Source organism: Oryza glaberrima, chromosome 1 (assembly GCF_000147395.1).
Source record: "Oryza glaberrima chromosome 1, OglaRS2, whole genome shotgun sequence".
In the NCBI taxonomy this organism is placed as follows: Eukaryota; Viridiplantae; Streptophyta; class Magnoliopsida; order Poales; family Poaceae; genus Oryza; species Oryza glaberrima.
The window spans coordinates 34,023,736-34,044,976 of record NC_068326.1 but is presented as its reverse complement, the minus strand read 5'-3'; the positions used below and the strand labels follow the sequence as shown (position 1 = coordinate 34,044,976).

General features: G+C 43.6%; 3 protein-coding genes across 9 annotated transcripts; 2 read left to right on the top strand and 1 right to left on the bottom strand.

Moving 5' to 3' along the window:
* The first annotated feature begins 577 nt into the window (after nucleotides 1-577).
* Nucleotides 578-7,892, top strand: LOC127783854 (F-box/LRR-repeat protein At1g67190). Of its 5 annotated transcripts, XM_052311022.1 has the most exons (4): nucleotides 579-919; nucleotides 1,069-1,132; nucleotides 1,228-2,595; nucleotides 7,438-7,892. In XM_052311022.1, the coding sequence occupies exon 3, from the start codon at nucleotides 1,285-1,287 to the stop codon at nucleotides 2,536-2,538; it is 1,254 nt and encodes a 417-aa protein (XP_052166982.1). In that variant the 5' UTR covers nucleotides 579-919; nucleotides 1,069-1,132; nucleotides 1,228-1,284; the 3' UTR covers nucleotides 2,539-2,595; nucleotides 7,438-7,892. The 5 variants fall into 5 exon arrangements, with proteins under 5 accessions (XP_052166971.1, XP_052166982.1, XP_052166964.1 ...); XM_052311011.1 differs by having other exon boundaries at nucleotides 578-919; nucleotides 1,069-2,595; nucleotides 7,427-7,892; XM_052311004.1 differs by having other exon boundaries at nucleotides 1,069-2,595.
* A 1,827-nt stretch (nucleotides 7,893-9,719) lies between these two features.
* LOC127772886 (transcription factor LG2) lies at nucleotides 9,720-16,915 on the top strand. Of its 3 annotated transcripts, none has more exons than XM_052298886.1 (13): nucleotides 9,720-10,160; nucleotides 10,259-10,415; nucleotides 11,021-11,148; nucleotides 11,568-11,668; nucleotides 11,941-12,210; nucleotides 13,182-13,229; nucleotides 13,376-13,435; nucleotides 13,518-13,595; nucleotides 13,713-13,758; nucleotides 13,871-14,157; nucleotides 14,249-14,488; nucleotides 16,201-16,343; nucleotides 16,638-16,915. In XM_052298886.1, exons 2-13 carry the CDS (start codon nucleotides 10,273-10,275, stop codon nucleotides 16,729-16,731), a joined length of 1,638 nt encoding a protein of 545 aa, XP_052154846.1. In that variant the 5' UTR covers nucleotides 9,720-10,160; nucleotides 10,259-10,272; the 3' UTR covers nucleotides 16,732-16,915. The 3 variants fall into 3 exon arrangements, with proteins under 3 accessions (XP_052154846.1, XP_052154840.1, XP_052154856.1); XM_052298880.1 differs by having other exon boundaries at nucleotides 9,721-10,160; nucleotides 10,256-10,415; XM_052298896.1 differs by having other exon boundaries at nucleotides 9,723-10,160; nucleotides 10,256-10,415; nucleotides 13,886-14,157.
* A 1,848-nt stretch (nucleotides 16,916-18,763) lies between these two features.
* Nucleotides 18,764-20,965, bottom strand: LOC127772908 (uncharacterized). The gene is made up of 3 exons (XM_052298904.1): nucleotides 20,827-20,965; nucleotides 19,735-20,325; nucleotides 18,764-19,182 (listed from the first exon to the last, which is right to left on the bottom strand). Exons 2-3 carry the CDS (start codon nucleotides 20,276-20,278, stop codon nucleotides 18,947-18,949), a joined length of 780 nt encoding a protein of 259 aa, XP_052154864.1. The 5' UTR covers nucleotides 20,279-20,325; nucleotides 20,827-20,965; the 3' UTR covers nucleotides 18,764-18,946.
* Nucleotides 20,966-21,241: the final 276 nt, after the last annotated feature.

Sequence of the window (21,241 nt, the reverse complement as noted above, 5' to 3'; positions counted from 1 at the left end):
CATCTTCGTCGTCCACCGTCCGCGCCTGCGCCCATGTCAGCCGTGTCCTCCGGCTGGAGCACGCCGGTGAGGGTGCCCTGTCCTCGTCCTGCGCGACTGACATATATACGCCCGCATCTTACACCTCCGAAATCTAGACGGACGCCGGCGCGGGCGGTGGCAGACTCACGGCGGTGCTCGAGCTCGTGGTCTCATGTCCGTGCTCGCCCTGCTGCTAGCACTCGCCTCCCTCCGTTCCCACGCCACGCTGTGGACGATGACGACGATGGACGCCGACGAGGATGGACGATGCCGGCGACGGATGGACGCCGGCGCAGCTGACAAGGGCGCCGGCACGGGCGGTGGCGGACTGACGACGACGGCGCCGGGCGGACGGAAGACGATGGCGCTACGGATGGAAGAGACGGAGTGGCACGGAATGAAGAAAATTTGTGCTCCGATGACGTATTCTGAAAGTAGCATGAATTGGGTGGCATATCCTGAAAGCAGTGCAAATTCGATGGCATATTCTGAAAATTCTCATGCCCGACCGACGTCAGCGACGCGTGCGTTCGTTGGCGTCTGCTTGTCTCCTGAGATTTTCCCCGTCTTTCCACTGTTCTTCCTCCTCCCTCGCCGTCCTCACAATTTGTCTCTTCCCCTAATTTCTCCCCCCAATTTCGTCCCTTCTCGGGTCTCGAATTTGTCGCCCTTCTTCCTCGCGATCTGTCGCGCTTCATCGCCATCGGCGACCTCGCGCGCGCGCCGCCGGCGCTGGGGGGGCGCCGGAAGCCTTTCTCTCGTCGAGAGGCGTCGCGGCCCCCTTCGCCCCCCCCCCCCCCCCCCCCCTCTCCCGACTCCTCCGCGGCATGCTGGGCTAGCGCACGTGCAGCGTAGATCCATCCGGGTTTGGATTGATTTCTTATTTTTAAAAAAATCGGTAAGGAACCCTAGCTTTGCTTACCTCGATGGTTCGTTTCGATCTAAATCTTTATTTATGCCCGTCGTTCAGTTAGTGGTGGAATTATTTGCTGCGCGTTGCGCTACTAGCCTAATAGACTTATCCGTGGCTGGTGATTCCATGATTAGGTACTTATTCTTCTTCAGAGCTCAAGATCAACATGAGTTGAACCAAATAATTTTGGTACTCTAGGTGCGGGCGCAGTTACCTTTTTTTTCCAGAAATCTATGTGGTTCAACTGAATTTTCCATGCCCTATGTTAAGTCTGCCGCTGCTCCTCTGGATAGGAAAAGTTTCCAATTAGGTTGTACCTGACCAGGTTGGGTAATTTTTCGGCGGCCAATATGGAGCACCTTCCTGTTGAAGTCATTGGCAACATTCTTGCACATCTTAGCGCTGCACGTGATGTCATGGTTGCCTCTGGGGTGTGCCGGAAGTGGCGGACGGCATGCAGGAAGCACCTCCATTCATTATCGTTCAATTCCGATGACTTCCCTCGGGACATGACTACACGCCAGCTGGAGATTGTCATCACACAGACTATATTTCAGACAATGGGGCTGCAGTGCCTCTCTATTCACATAGATCGTACCCATGAGTTCTCGGCAGCACCTGTGATTGCATGGCTCATGTATACCAGGGAAACACTCCGGAGCTTGTCTTACAATGTTCGGACAAACCCTAACGTGAACATCCTGGAGAAATGTGGGAGGCAGAAATTGGAGGTGTTGGATTTAGACCATAACACAATCACTGGTGTTGAACCAAGTTATCAGAGATTCACTTGTCTGAAATCCCTTTCTTTAAGGCATGTGAGCATTTCAGCCTTGGATTTGAGCCTTTTAGTGGCTGCTTGCCCAAAGATAGAGTCACTGGCACTTGATTTCCTTGAGGTTGTCACTTCAGATCCACAGTCTACAATGGAGCTGACTAGCCATACCTTGAAGAGCCTATTTGCAAAATCTGTTGGTGTGGACAAGATCATACTTGATACAGATAATCTGGAAGTTCTAAACCTAAATGCTTTGAACCTTGATTTGTTTGAGCTCATTGGGAAGGGTACTCTAAAGCATCTCAAGATTGACGATGTTAGTGTTACTCATATGGATATTGGGGAGAGCACAGATCATCTGGAGGTAGTGGATGTGAGTAACTTTACTATAGTCCGGCCAAAGCTGTACAGTATGATATCCAGAGCATCTAACTTGCGGATGCTACGATTTTGGGGTGTTGTGTTTGATGATGAGGATGAGATTGTGGACTCAGAAACCATTGCTGTTTCATTTCCTCTTCTAAGGCATCTTTCATTGAGTTATGAGTTACGAGATGGGCTACTTCATTATAGCCTGCAAGGATCGTCACCACTGGAGAATGTTTCAGTCTTGGAACTTGGTTGGACAGTTATAAGTGAGCATTTTGGACCCTGGGTTTTTGGAATGATCGAGAGGTGCCCAAATCTCAAGAAACTTGTCATTCATGGTGTTCTTTCTGAGGCAAAAACACGCGAAGAGCGCCAGATGCTAGCAAGCTTTACTTCATTTATAGTCTGCCTCATGAGGAAGTATGTGCATGTCGATGTACAATTTGAGTACGAGTGATCATTGTCCAAGTTGGGTGGGCATTCTTGCCCTAGCTCATTCGAGACATACCATCAGGTAATCCTGGTTTTTGGACTTGAATACTATTTTTGTATAGCCTCATACAATTCTAACCTTATGCAGTTCAATCACTGTAACGTGCATTGTAGAGATGGTTCATATTGCCTCATTGTTCAATATTTTCCTGTGAAGTAGTTCAGTTTTTTTCTATAAGTAAAATATTTCATTGCTGCATCAGATTTCATGAACTTAAAAATCCAACTTTTGGGCCTTGATTGTTATGCTTAGATTCTGACGCACAGTTGCTTTCGTAAAACCCTATGTAGGGCTTCTTCAGCTCCTGCTAATTGTGACGTGATGTTAGCCCTTGGTGTAGGTTTGCTATTGATATGTGCTGTTCTTTCAGTTGTTCAGTGCTTACTTGAAGGCCCATATAGTGGAGGGGAAATCAATCATTTATCTCCTTAGGACAGCAATGTAGCATTTACCACTCCTCAAGTTGATAAAATTTCACTCTTCCCATTGCCTTTTATAGGATTCGCTACTTTTAACTGAATTTCCCTTTCACCCACACCCTTTTTTCTTCATTCACTTTTTTTTGCCTTTACTGCGGTGTTAATCGCTTTGTTTTTATATTTCCTGCCCCTTGTGCACATCTACCTTGATGAGAAGGGCATCATTTTGTGATTTGGCCAGGTCATACCTTGGTTGTAGCTTAGTTTTGTTTCTGGTAATAAAATATTTGAGCTTAAATACATCTTGTGGACACAAACCATATGATTGATGCTCCTAACTCATAAGTCATACTCATACCAAGCATATCTGGTTGGTTGCTGCATTACATGGTAGACAAACCTTGGACCTTGCCAGGTTGTATTATTGACTTATTGTCACTCCCACTGTCCATAAATATAGGCCTTTAATCATTATTGTCTTACAATTCCCGATACAATATTTTGAGTGCATTTTTCATGATATTAAGAGAGCAATAAATGAATATCTATACCTAATTAAAAAATTCATAAGGTTTCCGTTAGTCCGCTTCGTCCGTCATCGTCTTTTTGAGTCCGAGTCCATCTTCAAAAATACCCAAATCAATCAATCAACGAGACAACAAAAAACAGCATGAAAATACCAAATTTAATCTGGAGCTCATGAATTTGATCCCATGAAACCTAAACCCCCAATCCGATCCATCTGAGCCAAGACAATACATAAACGATTGAAAATGAATCAAAAATCCACTTAATCACGAAATCAAAAATCCAAAATCATCCAGGAAAATTAAATCACAAACTAAATTACCGACGCCACTGCTCATCGGAGCCGAGGACACCGCTGCCCTGAGACCATGGTGGCTTGGCGGGCGCGCCGCCATGCGCCGCGAGGAGGGTGCCGCCGCTGAGGCGCTACCGTGAAGAGGGTGCCACCGCTGTGCCGAAGAACAGGGTGATGCTACTGAGGAGAGGACGCCGCCAGCCGGGGAAAGGGCACCGCAGGCCAAGGGGAGGACGGTGTGAGGGCACCGCGGCTGAGACGCCGGCTGCCAGGGGAAGGGCGTCCTGGCTGAGGGGCAGGGGAAGCGGCGTCGCCCGTGGGGGAGGAGGGGAAGCGGCGCCACCGGTTGGGGGAGAGGGAGGGCGTGCTGGCTAAGGGGTAGGGGAAGCGGCGTCGCCGGTGGGGGAGGAAGAGGGGGAGCGGCACCGCCGGTTGGGGGAGAGGGACTGAGGGAGGGCGTCGCTGGCTCAAAGGAACGCGCAGCGGAGGAGATAAGCTGGGCGGGCGGAGGAGCGAAGTCAGGGAAAAGAGAAAGGAAAGAGATAAGGTCAGGGAAGAATCGAGACGCGCGTGCGAACCGCTCTCTTCTCTCGGCTCCGCGTGGAGGAAGAAAATTACGTAGGACTGTAGTCTTACCCTCATCTGAAAGACTTGATTCCTTTAAGCGACACATGTCCGGCACGAATCTCAGAGCAAAGCTTACTCCCTCAATCCCCTCATCTCTCCTCTTCGGTTCTCAAATCTTTTGCTCCCGATGAGATGTCGAGCTTGGGGCGGCCCCCCATGCGGCGCTATTCGGGAATTGGAGTCAAGGCATCAAGCTAGCTCGTGCTGCCGTCCTACTGCTAGAAAGATATCTCATGATTTGGAAGAACCCGCGTGCTTGCGTTATAAATTCAAATCTACTTCTTGAACTGCAATGCAAAGAGTTGCCTCATGGTGAAGTTATTCAATGATTAGATTTTGTTTGCTGTTGAGTTTAGTTTGTATAGTAAATTTCATTGATAATCTTTGTTGGTGATTGAACTTGATTGAGCCTTCAAGGATTTCTTCGTGCATTTTTTTTTAAAATTACACAGTACAACGCAGACACGCACAAAGAACGCACACTCACCCCTATGAACACACACGCGCAAACCCTACCCCTATGATCATCTTCGAAGACTGGGTCGGCAAATCCTGGAGATTGACGAAGTCGGTGTAATGTGAAATAGGTTGTTTTGAAAGAAAATTTACCTACTGTCTAGACCTTGACAAAAGATTGTGTATGCGCGCAACATGAAGAATATTCTCTTAAAGCGCTTGGATCATGAAAATTATCATAATCTTAGTTTTCTGTAGCAACGCACGGGCATTTTTTCTAGTGTGTGTGTGTGTATATATATATATACATATATATACATATACATATATACATATATATACATATACATATATATATAATGAAAATGTCCTGCGAGACAATCCAATGAATTACTTTTGTGTAGTAAATCCATATATTTCAATACATATTAACGGTCAAATGTTTTCCTTATGGACACCATAGTGGCCTACGTTTGTGGACTGAGGATGTAACCCTTTAGAGATGAGAAAATATAAGATGTCCTGAATTACTTTTATCTTGGCATGATAGCAACTAGCAAGAAGCTACAAAAATCAGTATCTACACAATCCAATCAATCATGCCTAGCTTATGTTTTTTTCCTTGATTGGATACTTAAGTGGTGGTAGTATAATGCTTTAAAAATGTAGTATTGTATTCTCAATAAAACATTGTGTTTGTTGAAGAACTGCAATAAGGAAAGGACTTCTATCTTGGTGTAGTAGCAACTAGCAACTAGTAAGCAGCTACAAAAACCAGTGCATATACATTTGATGTTCATCCAGCCCTTCCATGATTTGCTTATGATAAAGCAGGCTACCAACCTACTGTAGCGTATGTTTGTTACCTTGATTGAATGCTTAAGCGGCAATGATAGAGGACTTCTATAGATGTAGTGACTGTATACCCAATAAAAAATTTCTGTTTGTAAAAGGACTGCAGTAAGGAAATGTGCTGATATGTGCAAAAGCATATATGTGCTGATATGTGCAGTTTTATCTGGCAATGATAGAGGACACACAGTCAAAGCATTTTTTTGTTGTTTCAGTTATGTTGCTAATTATTTCCATGCAATGTGCTGATATGTGCAAAACACCACTATTCTGTTTTATTTTTATCATTATTTGCTACCTTATTGATTCCTCATCTCCTCCCCTTACCTTCCATGGCTGTCTGGCAAGTCTGCAAGTTAGGATCACACCATTCTAGGATGAAGATTGACAGATAAAACTAAGTAGTAAATGACACACAAAAGTACAAAGTACCACAGATTGACTATGCTTCGATGCGTCTGGTTGTTTGATTCTTCACTATTTTTCCTAGGGGGTCAATCTGACTTCTCTGTACGTAGAGCAATAATATCCACAGAACAACGACAAAGAAAAAATTAGGCACCACATCCTAATCACATGGTTTTAAGTTACAATGTTTTAGCAATTGAAATCTATCAAAGTAATACTTATCCTATAAGTACTTGTGTATAGCGTTGACATTCGTATGGTCATTCTATATTATTTGATGCATATGGAGTAATATTTTCACAGGAGGATATGGAGACACTGCATTAGTTTTCCTGCTATCTAGTTTTTTTTTCTTGTGTGTGTGTGTGTGTGTGACATGATCTGCATGGACCAGGACCAGTATACGAGGTCTCTTAATGGCTGTGTCTAACTGGTGAATGTACTTATTATTCAACTTCTATGTTTCTTAGTTGATTAACTCTTTTAGACTTGAAGTATGCATGTGATTGCAGTTACAGCTTTCAGTATGGTAGTTAAATCTTTTGAGTGATCAGCAAACCATTATGATTCTTCTGACAAGTAAAGAGGCTGGGATTGAATGATTGATCATTTCAATGTTTTATAGGCTTTAGCTTTAGGAAGTAATAATTTGTTTGGCTTTGAAATTCTATGACCACTCATCATTCTTGAATAAGTTAAAATATCTGTACCGTAGGATCTATTTGATATAAGGAAAATAAAATTATTAGATATATTTGATTCCATCTACCTTTCGCGATGGCATGTTCCTGAAGCACTGATTCTGCAAAACAACGGTGGCAGACAAACCCGCTCTTTTTTGTCTTTTATCTTTTCCTTTTTCTGGGGGGACTACCTAGCAGTTCCTGTTATCAACTGTGCTGCACTGTTTTACATTTAACCGTGTATCTGAAATCTATCAGCTCCTAGAAAGAACTGTTGTGTGCCAGTTCTGGGCTTGAATCTTCACTAGTTTTTGGTGATACTGATAGATAATTGCTTTGCTTCCTTATGCATCTTTTATGATGAATACTTTTGAAAATAAATTCTGAATGATACTGATAGTTGTAGCTATATTTTTGTTGTAAATATGTCTGGTAGGTGTTAAGTTGTTAGCCTCATCACCATGCATCTGAAGAAAGATATGTTAACACAGATCTCACGCTCCTCCAATATTTTTATCTGTTAACTGCGAGTATAATTTTATTAGCATCACTTATTATTTACCCCAAACCTAATGGATTTTTAGGCATCTTGCAGATTTGCTTCTCATCCAACTTCACGAAGGCCTGTGGTTTGTTACTGTCAGCTGCATGTACTTGATCAAGAAAGTTTGAGTTGACATGTCCACAGAATAAAAAGCGCATGCATTTGCCAATACATTATAGCACAAGTCGCGCACCCTTCTCTGGAAACCATCGTCCTCTCTGTTAGTGAAACACCTCCAACTGAAATGGAATGCTTAAGGTGACATTTATTTGGCACATGCCCATGAATATAATGCCCTCATCTTTTGGTCTGTTCATGAGAGAAATTTTGGGTGGGAATTCTCTTTACATACTGTAAGTGTGAATGGAAGATTTATAAATTGTAAGTTGACTTCATGCCCACAGAAAACGTGAATTCTCTTAGGAAAATGGTTATTCCCCTGAAACTTTACGCCTTGAAATTCCTCGCGCCGAGTGATTCTATTATATTGATATTTGCTCTTAGCATGGAAGCATCACCGCCTATTCTTATTTATCCGATCCCAAGTGTTTAAAATCCAGTAGTAGCATATAGCATGCATTAACCTTTTTTTCTAATAGCAGAACATATTCCACGAGCGGATCAAATCAAACTATGGGTCCGGTTTGGCCCGGTAATCCTATATTCATCTTCACTCACTATTCCTGAAAAATATTCCTCTTACATGTTGCGGTATTAAAAACGAAGGTTGGATTTGGTTGACAAAATCAACATAAACATTTCAGAATTGCACCGAATATCTATGGGTTAGTTTTATATGTATCCCCTACCATTGTTTTTGTTTTCTGCCAAGGCTGCTTCAATTCTGTCCCAGTGATCTGTTCTTCATCGCTAAACTAATTGGTTGGTGTTATGTTGAGAACTTCATAGTCCGTGTCAGAAATAAAAAAATATTAAAAGGTGGCGACCTGTTTCGTAAAATATGCAACCAGAAGCATGATGTTTTGTCAAAAGTTCAAATCATTGACTTGGTATGCTGTTGCTTTGCTCTACAAGATTGGAAGTGAGAATTTCGTAATGTCTTGAATCAGTAGCGTTTTCTCTCCCCCTTTTTCTTTATCAAGTGGATCGAAAAGATATTAGCCGTGGAAGCAAGCATTTGCATTATCCATATTCTGGACATGGAACGAGAAATTCCGATTGGTGTCATGTCAAAACCAAAAAGACACGAGCGAAACAGGGAGTAAAAAAGGACGGTACAATCTAGTCCATGTATTTATGATGTCTCGTTTTCACCTTGATAATTTACCACTGTTGAACGAGAAGAATCGTTCGCCAAAAATTTAGCCCATTTTCCTCCCTTCGCGTGTAGTTCACTTCATGGTTCGCTTATATTCTCACTCTAAAAAAATGTGAAAAATATACTACTCTACTGCAGTCCCTTCCTCTCAAAAGATTTGCAAAATCTACCGAATCTCTAAAAAGAAACTGAAATGGTGACCTTCGCATGGCATAGTACTCAACAGTATACTATAATTTTACACACAGTACGTATACTATTCCATAATTCGCTGAAGTCCCTGGGCTCCGACACATGAACAAGACTCTTGTAACTGCTCCTTTGACCAAGTTGCTCCTAAGAAATTAAAAAAAAATACTACTAACAGGCAAAGAATCCCTGGAGTAAATGATCTTTGGTGGCCTCTGGAGCCAAAGGATTTGTTAGTTGTTTTGATGAAGTGACCTCATGAACTGGCCAGCAAGTATGAATGCATCTTCTCTTCACCGCACCACACTTTCCTTCAGCTAGTTTATAAATATGCTCGAGGACCTACGTACTAGTTAGGAAATGGATTAGGCACTAGTGACTTATTAGTGAGCCACTTGATCTCACAACTCAAATGATAGCATTTGTGCTCCTGACCAACAGTGATCCATAACATATCAGGGCTGCAGATCATCAGACTTGGAGAGAGTCCTCTTCTCAAGAACAAAATTTTCTCTTTGAGGAAAGAATCTTTTAGTATTTGGTGCATGACAAGGCACTGATGTTGACCTATGGACACGGGGATAAACCCAAACAAACCCATTTTGCAAGCACCCCAAAAAACCAATATTTTTTCCATGCAAGTGGATTTTCAAATTGGATTAGTAGTATATCATATATTTGTTGGTGCTCTTGTTAGGAGTGGCCAATGAGCAAACTAATTAATTGTTTCCTTATAATTAAGCAGATGAGTATCATGGAGTGAGAGAGAGTGCATATAGTTGACAAATAAGCCCAGCTCCTCCCTCCTTTGTGCTTTTGAACAACAAAGAGATAGGAAGAGGAGGAGATGGAAGCGTAGAACAACTTCTCGAGCTCCTTTTTTTTAAAAGCTTGTGTGCCTTTCTCTCTCTCTTTTCTCTCTAGCTATTCAATGCTCCTTTTGTTGAGTACTTGCCGTCTCAGAGGGCGAGGGCCAGACTGCAACCAATGAGAGATGAAAGGTGGTTACAAGGAGTGGAGTAGGAGACAGGAACCCTGACAAGAAAGCCCTACCACATCTCCTCCTTCTCCATCTCCCTCTACACATCTCTCTCTTTCTCTCTCTCTCTCTCTCTCTCTTCATCTAGCCTGTGAAGAAAGGAGGACAAGGCTCGTAGGACGTGTTCAAAAGGACAAGATCTTCTTTGCAGTACACAGTGGATGAAACTCCAAGGCTGATTCAATTTGCCAGTGTGTGAGAAACGAGAAACAACCAAGAGGCTCATCAGGATCAAGTGGCTGATCATCATCATCTCTCTCTAGGATGGTATGTACACTCCTAGTACATATGCTCACTCTCTCCTGGTTTTGATCTCAAGTCTGTATGTAGCTGGCACTCACTCAGGTTCTCTTGTTTGGCAGTAGAGCTAGTGGTGATCATGGTGCAAGGTGAGGAGAGTTCTTGGAGGATGGCAGCAAGCACCCACCATGAGAGAGCAATACCTCTCAACCAAGCACTTGCTTATGGAGTCCAAGCCCATGCTTCTCCTTCTGTTGCTGCTGCACCACCTGCCAGCTTCTTGTACTGCTCTCTCTACCTTCTCATAGCTCATTTTCCTTGCAAAATTGATCACCATCAGGCATCAGCTAAGCTAAGCTTGCTTGCTTCTCCTGTTCCTCTCACCCCGTGCAAGAAAGAAGATGGAGGTCTAGACTTAAGACCAGACCACTACAACTTCTCTCGTTGCAACTAGAGACTGATAGTTTTTTTTTTCTCAATTTTCTTGAGTGCGCTGCTTCTTTTACATGTTTATTATTTCTCTGGCCTTGTTCACCTCCTTTTATCCATCTTTTTAACAAACTTATTCCTCATATATGCTCATGCCCTTTCCATTGGATTACACCTCTGCCCACAAACCAAAATTTCTTAATGCCTAAGGCCTGAATCCTGCGAGTGATTTGGGCACCAAGCCTCCATCTTTTCGCCCTCATCCTTATCTGTCCAGCTCTAATCCTCTTATTAGCTTTACCGGCCTCGCTCTGCATGCCTTTCCATTCTTGAAAAGTTTTTATCTTCTCGCGCGCTTTTAATTGCTTGCCCTATAGCTTAGCTAATTAATAAGCTAAAAACCCCAGCTTTGATTAAGCAGCCGGTGTGATGAGCTCTGTGCGCTACTGCTTGGGCAGGGACTTCCAGCCTGCTGCCGCGGCAGCTGCCTACTTCGGCGAGCTGGAGGAGGCCCTCATCCATGGCGCCAACGCCGGCGGCGTCGTCGTCGATCCCGGCATGATCAGAGCCGACGTGCACAGCAAGTGTAAGCCAAATTTTCTTCTTTCTTTCTTGTTTTCTCTCTCTCTCTTTCTCTGCATCGATGTTTCGGTGTCTCTCCAAACCTTGTCCGATTGCCACACATGGCGAGACATGCCTCGCCTTTTGCGATCCAGCACACAGTGGCCGGCCACATGCAGAGAGAGAGAGAGAGAGAGAGAGAAATTGTTGTTGGCGCCGCATAAATGGCGAGATGCCGATGCCACAAAGATGGAAACATGATCAAGCATGTCCTCCAGCTCGGCTTCACCTACACACTATTGGCGATTTACCAGTAGCAGCTTCTCTCTCCTGTTTCTCTGTAGCCTTGTTGGAGAGAGAGAGAGAGAGAGAGAGAGATGAACAGGGTAGCAGTAGTAGGAATCGATGAGGGCGGGCTTTTTAATTCTCTTTGTATGCATGCAGCGGCGGCAGCGGCAGCGACGGCAGGATATCTCGCGGCCAGGCCCCCCACGCTGGAGATCTTCCCTTCATGGCCAATGAGGCAGCAACAGCAGCTACACAGTGTAAATGGACGCGCTTCCCATGATCATTCATTCATCGTCTTCTTCTTCCCCTCTCTCTCTCTCTCTCTCTCTCTCTCTCTGCTCATCGCTGAACCCAAGAAAAGAGATCGAGACGACACTGTTTCCGCTGTTGTTCTTGGCTCTTGGTTCGCATCACCACGAGCAGAGAGAGAAAGAGAGAGAGAGACTGAGAGATGATTCAGAGCACATTAATCTCATGCTTACCGACCGCTCACTGTTGTCTCTCGCTGCCTCAATTAATGGCTGAACAGGGGAATTCGCAGTCAGTCGGGAGCACCACTGACTCGAGCTCAGCCCAGAACACAATGCCGCAGATGGAGTTGGTGTCCCCAGCGAGTATCAGGGCCTCCTCCGAGCACCAGCACCAGCAGCAGCAGCCGGGGCAGGAGGTCATGATGGTGACCACTGATGATTACAGCTACAAGCCAGGCCTCGCTGCTGCCTCCCCAAGCTTTCAGCAGCAGCATCAGCTCCAGCACCACCAGCAGCAGCAGCTGCACGGAGGAGGAGACCATGACAAGGTACAGCCAAGCTACTACTGGTCGTACTGCTGCTACTACCACTCTCCCCTTCTTGATCTTTTCTCCATCACCTCCTCCTGCTCCACTGCTCCTAGTACTATAGTACTCCTACAGTTCTACTCCTCCCAGCTCGAAGAGATAGAGCAGGACCACGACGACTAGCTCTCCTCTCATCCGGTAAAAGGCAGTAACTTGTCTACGAGAATAATGCTGTCAAATCGAATCGCCAAAATCTCCCTGGTCCTTGACGAAACTGTTATGAATCGGTAGTGACAATAGCATCGATCGCTCCGTCATGTCACCGGTACCCGTTTGCAGTTGTCGAAACAAGCTTACTATGCACCAGCCCTATTAGGTTATGTCTCTTTGAGTCCTAATGATGTCTCAAGGACGTACTGTAGTACTAGTACTAATACTCCTAGAAATAAAGCCATAGGCATAGAAAAGGGCACGCATGATTGTCAGGATGCAAATGGATTGTCCTTGGGATGATTTGACTAATTAATTGTAGTACTAGCATCTGGTCAATGCTGAACCTAGGCAAAAGGACACCAGATGATGTGGTATGGGTCACCCTAAATTGCCTTTTGTCTCTCCCTGGCTGGGTGATAAAAGCAGGGATGATGCTGTGCTAAACACCCTCTTATCTGTTTCTCCTGCACCTTTGGCGAAAACACGGCAATGCCTGATGGTTACAGAGCTGTGATGGCCAACACGGCTTACTGAGCCATCAGGACAGCTACAGCCGAAAGTTTTGTTGGGATGCTACAACTAGTGGCTGATGATTACTGGGCAGGATCAACAATGCCAGGACAGGAGATTTGGCCTCGATTCACTATCTTGCTCCCCTGTAGTTGCTTTCTCTCTGGTGATGCTGAGAGGTGTGCATGCACTGTGCTGTATAGGGAGGATCACTAGTTATACCCTGCTCTCTAAAATTCTGCCTTTCTGGTTGTGTACTTTTTGCACAGAGGAAGCATGGATCCACAAGAAAAGATGGCAAGTCAGTGGATGCCAAGGTGGGATATGTACATAGTATAATGTTGTAGCTCTCATTCTCCTTATCCAGATCATTATCATTGTTTCTAGTTCTTGGACATGTATTTGCTTGCTCCAGTATCTTTTCTTACATGGTTAAACCTGCTCGGTCGCTGGGTGTTCTCAGACAGAACGGAGATTAGCGCAAAACAGAGAGGCTGCGAGGAAGAGCAGGCTGAGAAAAAAGGTGACGAAAAGAAACCCGTGAACTCAAACTTCAAGACTAGTTCAAAAGACTGCTTTCCGATCGTGTGTTTTTTTTCTCGCAGGCTTATGTGCAAAACCTAGAGACCAGCAGGGTCAGGCTTCAGCAGATCGAGCAAGAACTCCAAAGAGCACGGTCACAGGTTACACCCATTCTGTTTCTGATGCTAGTACTAGTACTATTTTTTTTCTACTATCCAGAAATGAAATAAATTAGCAGGAATTTAATATGGTACCCGCATTGCTTGATTGATCGTCAGGGCCTGTTTCTTGGGGGGTGCAGCGCAGCAGGCGACATGAGTTCTGGTAATCAGAGCCGTCCGTTTCTTTTTTCGATGCGTTGAGCAGCAGCAGCTGCAGCCTGCAAGCCTGCAGCTTGCAGACGAGGGTGTCCCTCGGAGTTCTCACCACGGCGCAGTAAAATCGTTTGCAGGCGCGGCCATGTTCGACATGGAGTACGCGCGCTGGCTGGACGACGACAGCAAGCGGCTGACCGACCTCCGTGGCGGCCTGCAGGCGCACCTGCTGGACACCAACCTTGGCCTCATCGTGGAGGAGTGCATGCAGCACTACGACGAGCTGTTCCAGCTCAAGGCGGCGCTCGCGCGCTCCGACGTCTTCCACCTCCTCACCGGCACGTGGGCTACCCCCGCCGAGCGCTGCTTCCTCTGGATGGGCGGCTTCCGCCCCTCCGACCTTCTCAAGGTTCGCCTCCGCCGCCGCCGCCGCCTGCATTGCCGGCGTTGCCTGCATGGGCGTGTCACGAATATATACTCATCGTCGACTATATATGCAGATACTGATACAGCAGCTGGACCCGCTGACGGAGCAGCAGATGCTGGGGATCTACAGCCTGCAGCAGTCGTCGGAGCAGGCGGAGGAGGCGCTCGCGCAGGGGCTGCAGCAGCTGCACCAGTCGCTCGCCGACACCGTCGCCGCCGGCACGCTCAACGACGGCCCCGGCGTGCCCAACTACATGAGCCTCATGGCCATCGCCCTGGACAAGCTCGCCAGCCTCGAAAGCTTCTACCAGCAGGTACGTCAACAGCTTAGCATTGTCATCCCGTTCCGTTGATCATTCATGCAGAACTTACTTTTTTTTTCTTCTTCATTCCTGCGTAAAACGAAACTGGGATTATGATGACAATTTTGTATTTTTGTTAAGTAGGAGTACTGAAGTTCCTATTACATATGAAGCCTATTGCAAAGCCTGAAAATCTTGTTTGTTCTTTTAGAGGAAAAAAAATAAACTGCTACTGTTTGATCATCATCGAGTAAATCTTTTTACCGAGAGCAACCAAACAAACGATGCATGAAAGAAAAACTATGCTACAATTGTCCTTCTCTGTCAGATGCGCAGCAATGCTCGCTAGCTGTTGGCCATGGCCCTACAAAGCTTTGTCCAACCTTCTCCCTGACAGGCCAACTTTTGTCAGAAAGAAGTACTATACTACTACTCCAGCTTAACACTTTCAGATAAGCATCATTAGCACTTTCCAGCATGCATAATTACCTTGTTATTAACTGAGAACAAGCTAACGATACCGGATTACTGGTACTACCAATTATTGGATGCTTTTCAAAAAGGAGTTGTTGGTAGGGGCCAAGCCATAGGAGGCAAAGGTGGTTGTACACTTGTACTGGCATTACATACAGTACTCTACATGTACAAACCTGTCTCTTTCTTTATAAAGTCAATGGACGAATACATACGGTTGTTCTTTGTGCCTCTACCCCCTGTGCCGGCTATATCTCTTGTTTATTCTCTTTTGTTTGCTGGTACCTCAACAGAGGCCCACAAGCATAGCAAAAAATAATTGGGAGTCCCATATATGATGTTCCATGCCTTGCAAAAGTTGCAAGGGTTCCAATCCATGAATAGTGTTCAGGAAAAGGACACAGCCACCTAAACTTCAGCTCCATGGATAGGAGCTTGCTGTTCCATCAGAAGTCTGGAAGAAAATGGTCTTTGCCTTTCTCATGGGTTATCCCTTCTCTGTCTCTTTCTCAAGGCCTCAAGGGATAAAAGGAGACTGAGACCTCCATTTTGGTTTGTTCATGACCCTTCTTATTCCTCCTGGCCCCTTTTCAGATATGTTGATTGCGGTTTATTGGTTGTATTAGATATTGGCAAAGTAGGCAGCAAATTATTAATTGCAGGTTCAGGATTGTAGTGATCATTCTGCAAAAACAAGTCCTCTACGATGCATGGTGAATAGATCAGGTTGTGTTAGATATACTTGCATGAGAAAAAAGGTATGCATAATGATTTGCTAATCATACTTTTGCATGATATAAAAATGACTCGAAATAAACATGACCACCGAATATTGTTTTTATCATCGATTTGCTGCTCTTTTATTTTTGTTACCACCCTTTAAGTGTGCAAAGAAAGAAAATAATAAGTATCATACAATTGATTGGTATATACAGTTACACTATCGAAAAGTCCAAAAGGTTATCAGAAAAGACCATCCTAGTGTTATTCTAGAAAGAACCTACAGGAAGCTAGATTTCAATCTGTGTCCAAAGTAGAATATAGGAGAGAAAACAACATGACATTAGAATATACAGTTAGATTATCTGAAGATGCCTCATTGTTCAAAAGATAATGGCAGAACCATACCGTGTCAAATTTCTAGCTAAGACAGACAAGATACAGAATTACTATACAATTCGACATGTCGTTTTCTTTCAGGAATGCTATTCAATTCCAGCTTTTAGGTGACTAACCTGGCAAATGTGCAGGCTGACAATCTGAGGCAACAAACGTTGCATCAGCTGCGGCGGATTCTAACAACCCGGCAGGCGGCTCGGTGTTTCCTCTCCATTGGGGAGTATTACCGCCGCCTCCGTGCTCTCAGCAACCTCTGGTCTTCACGTCCTCGCGAGTAAGACTCAGAACTGCTTATCTGAAAAGAAAAAAAAGATCAAATAAACTGTTCTAAATTTCCAAATCATTTTTCAGCCACATTATTGTACTGGAAGGAAGAAAGAAAATTTGAGTGAAATACCTCCAGCGAGTCATTAGATAAGCGATGAATTATACTAGTGTTCATAGGGTGGATGGTTGATTTGATCATTTGATGTGTTACATCGAGGACAGATATTCGTGCAATATCTCTTCTAGAGTCGGAGAAACAGATGAACATGGCTGGCATTGACTCTTTTTTCTCTTGCAACAGGAACTTCATTGGCACCGAGAGCGTCAGTCCCACAGGAACCGAGCTGCAACCGATGCATAATCAGCCTCAGCAGAATCAGTACTCAGGATTTTGAGAGCTTCTCCTGGAGGATGTAAACTCCGGCCAAAAGTGATGTTAGAAAGAGAGGGTGGGAGAGGGAGAGGGGTTGTAATGTTCTATTATTAAAGTATTGAGAAAGCAACATCACTAGGAAAAGGAAGAGGCAAAAATTTGTTGAGGTGCAATGCAATGCTGGTCACTGGCTCACTTGTTCCAAACTTCCAATGGCTCTTGAACAGGCTGAAGAGTTAGCACAGAAATAATTGTTGCAGACCAGAGCAATGCAAAGGCAGGAGATGCGTGGCTGCTCATGACTTGAGCAGACAAAATCCTCCCAAAAGACGATGCATAAAACAACCTCTAATATTTCTGCTGAACAAGCCATTTTTTTTAATGGTAGGATGTTCCCAAGCTTACTTTGAAAATAGACATCTACAGATAACAACAGAACATGACGCAGATCAACACTACCAAAAAAAAAAAAAAGAAAAAAGAAAACGTGCCAACAAATAAGGCTTTCCCAACCTGGCACTAATGGCACTGATGGAAGAGAGATGATAACTGTCTGAACTCTGAAATCACGGAGGACAAATCTAATACCATCAATTGACAGACAAAATAGTTGTCACTAAGAGGTACATCTGAAATACATGTAAAAAACAGGACACAGAAAAACAACGCAAGTCACAAGGAATGTCACAATGCTTATTAGTAAAACAAGAAACAAATAGATGGAAGTCCCTTTTTTCAAAGACCAAATAAATGGAAGAAAGGGCAGATCAGTGAATTCAACTGATAAGAAGATCAAACTAGAAAGGTGAAAAGCAACCCTTTTGTCATGTGACATCTACCAAGACCATTTGAGATATTTCTTGCCAGGCATGCGACTTTCCGTAGGATGTAGATTGTTCCAATAGTGCAGCTCTTGATTTTGATCCATCAACTGGCAAACTGGTGCTTGAGACAAGGGCAGAAAAATGGCAAAAATTATGAAAAGGCCAGAAGAGCATACTCCACACAAGATAGATAGCATGATGGGATGAGTACACTACAGCTTAGCCACGATCATTACACACAAAACATGAGATACAAACATGAAAATTTTCATGAGCCAAGTATGAAATGTCCACAGAATACAGGGGTACAGCAAAGTGGTGAATAGTTCAGCATTTATTTCAGGCCAGATGAAAAGAACCTAACAGAGAGATAGATGCAAACTACCAAAAATGAAAAACATACCACATTTCGCTATAAATGAGAATCTAGCAGGCTAGCAGAGGCCCCTCTTTTTCAGAAAGAGAGATCCGACAATACCACGTCTCTGGCAAGCATTCAATGACAGGGAAGATCATTAGAGCAAGTTTAATAGTACACTATAAGGCAAATAAACTTATGTGGAGGAAAGAGAATTTGGAAAATGAAAAAGATTGGCTCTTATTATGCAAGAGATAGCTATTCAGATACTTCAAGATAAATACATTAAATGCATATGCATGAGAGAGATAGAGAGAGGAGAAAAATAGAGAGATAACCTTATAGCTCATCACTATACATGTTAACTCTAATATAAGCTATAAACTTAAAGTTGGCTCTATTATAAAACTTGTTCTTAGGCTGCGTTCGGCAACGAGCTTTCCCAACTTATACCTCTCAATTTTCCACACACACGTTTTTCAAATTGCTAAATGGTGTTTTTTTTTTTTTTTGCAAAACTCTTCTATAGCAAAGTTGTTTTAAAAATCATATTAAATCCATTTTTTAAGTTAGTTTGAGCTAATACTTAATTGCTCAAGCGCTAATGAGTTGCTCTATTTTTTGTGCCAAAGGGGAAGGAAAGGTTCCCAACAAGGGTTTTACTTTTTGATTTCGAAGTAAAAACCGCTCCTCACCGGTTTACCGAAATCCGACCAAAAACCGGTAAAAACCAATGACTTTCGGTCAATGCGGTACAAAACTGGTCCGGTTTTCATAAACCGAGACCTAGCAGTTTCAAGAAATCCGATTGGTTTTCGCGAAATTCCATCTGTGAACCCTAATCCCAAGTCAGGGCAACAAACGCAGCCAACAGAGCGCCTAAAAGAGCTGGCGTTGTAAGCCACAGTAGTAGAAGTTTTACAACATACTCCCAAACAATTAACTTAGAGAATGAAATGCCTTGGACATGACTAGGATAACAGTAGATAATGCCAGAGCATTTAAACTTCATCTCAATTATCACAGCCACTGAGCAAGTTAGTTTTCTTGCGAGATCAATGCCTTTTTCGGGTATGATCCGAAAGAATCGCATAACTCACATCTGATTCCCCACTTCTTTTTGAGGGAGTGAGCAAGTGTTTTGCCCATTCCTCTAAACTTTTACGATGAAGAGAATTCATGCTAATAGAAGGTCGCTTCTCACGAATCATTTGCTCAGCAGCTTTCCAATCCTCAGCTAATCCCAATGCAACAAGAAGTGCACACATCACGCAGACGCTTCTTCCATGGCCTGTTAATAAATAACAAAAGGTCAGTGATGAATGGTGTGATTCTGTGGCCTACACTTACAACACCTGTTGTTACATGAAACTTGGTGTTATATAAAGTATGATACCATCATTACATTTCCCGTCATTTATATGTTAACGCTGAAATCTGAATTGCACATATGAGCATACATGAATATCATGGCAATCATAATGGATATTGTTTTATGCCATAAATTTTGCCTTAGTCTATGCGAGGGAACTTAACTTCATGTCGATTTGTATGTGATATAAATCAGAAATGCTAAAATAACTGCATGACGTGATAATTGAAAAGCATGCATAATCAAAACATCAAAGCACTTATGTTTGTGACTAAACAATCAAAATGATACGATGTAGTTATTGTGTGAAAATACAAAAATCTTCATCAAGTTGAGACGGTAAAAGTGGTTCTAGAAATGCATAAACATGATCGTTAATATTACTATTTTGAAGAAAAAAAGACATGTATGGAAACACACTATTGTTACCACATAAGAGCTAAGCAAAATCTCAGAGAATAGAAAGCTCACCATAGGCACAGTGGACATATACAGCTTTGTTCTGCGAACGCTTTCTCAGTGCCCATCTCACGGCAGACTCAATCTGCGATGGTTGAGGAGCCCTTGTATCCCAGGTGGCAACACACAAATATGAATTCTCGGATATAGTAGAGCTTCTTGGGAGCTCGCACGTACAGTCTATGACTGCAGGTTCACCAGGGGGCAGGCGCTCAACTGAAGAGGGCCACCCTCCAACATACACTCCATCAGCAATCTCAGTGTACAAGGGCTCATTTTTCACAAATCTTCGTAACAGAACAAACAGATGGATGAAAAGAAGAAATGGTGAGAACATGATCCATGACCACACAGGAAAGCTTCCATTCGACCCCTTGCCAAGGAGCAAAGGAAGGTCAATTGATGGATGTGAAGCAATAGAAACAAGCAACGCAATCACAGAGGCATATATGAGGGGAAAAGAAAGCAGTGTCATGTCCAATCTATGGAAGAAATAAGCCACAGAGAGGAACACAGCTGCTTTCAGTCCAATCAACCGGGATATCCCCCAACCCATCTTTGCCAATCACCAAACGCTTGGGTCTTCAAATACTTGGGTGAACCCTAGCATCATCGAGGGATGGAGTACAATATAAGCAAAACTTGAATCGGAAAGAATAATTTTGTATATTAAACTCAGTTCCACCCAAGGTCAAATTAACTCCTTAAAATTCGACAATGTGAAGCCTACAATTAGTTCAAAACGTGTAATAAACAAGAAATCTGCAGTTATTTACATGGAAAGGACTGGCAGCTATTTGATCACATCAAGAAACTAAGAAGCAGTAAGTACGAGAACGAGAAAGCAATCAATCATGAGATCTCTATCGCAATATTACACCTACACCCAGGGGCGGATCCAACTTGGGACATGGGGGTTCAGTTGAACCCCCAAACTTTTGGTGGAACAAACAACAAACTGTTATTTGAATTAAGGTTAAGGCTCTGAAATTAAGAGGAGAGCTTCTTCCAGATCTAGAAGATAAGCTAGGGTTAACGCAAGCAAATTACACAAAAGTACTCCCGGTGAGAGAGATGAATCAGAAAGAGGATGCAGATGCTCACCAGGATCCCCTCCCCTCCCCTCCCCTCCCTTGGTCTGCTCGTCGGATAGAGATCGGCGCCCCTCCCCGGTTCAGCCGCGAGATGGCGCAAGGAGCGGGAGAGAAGAGACGGGAGACTTTCTTTTACACGCAAGGAAAGGGAAGATACTCGAGTATCTCCGCCTTTATCTTTTTTTCTTACTTTAAACCTGGCTTAGTAATTCCACTGTTCTAAAATAATAGATTTTAAACAAATATGACACTTTCTAGTACTGAAATGTCCTATCCGTCTAAAATCTATTAGAAAGTGTCTCATCCGTCTAAAATATAAAAGTGTCTCATCTGTCCAAAATCTACTAGAAAGTGTCTCAGTGTAAAACTTGTTCAAATAATGTCATAGTCAGAGGCCATGGGAAAAGAAACACTGTGGAAATATT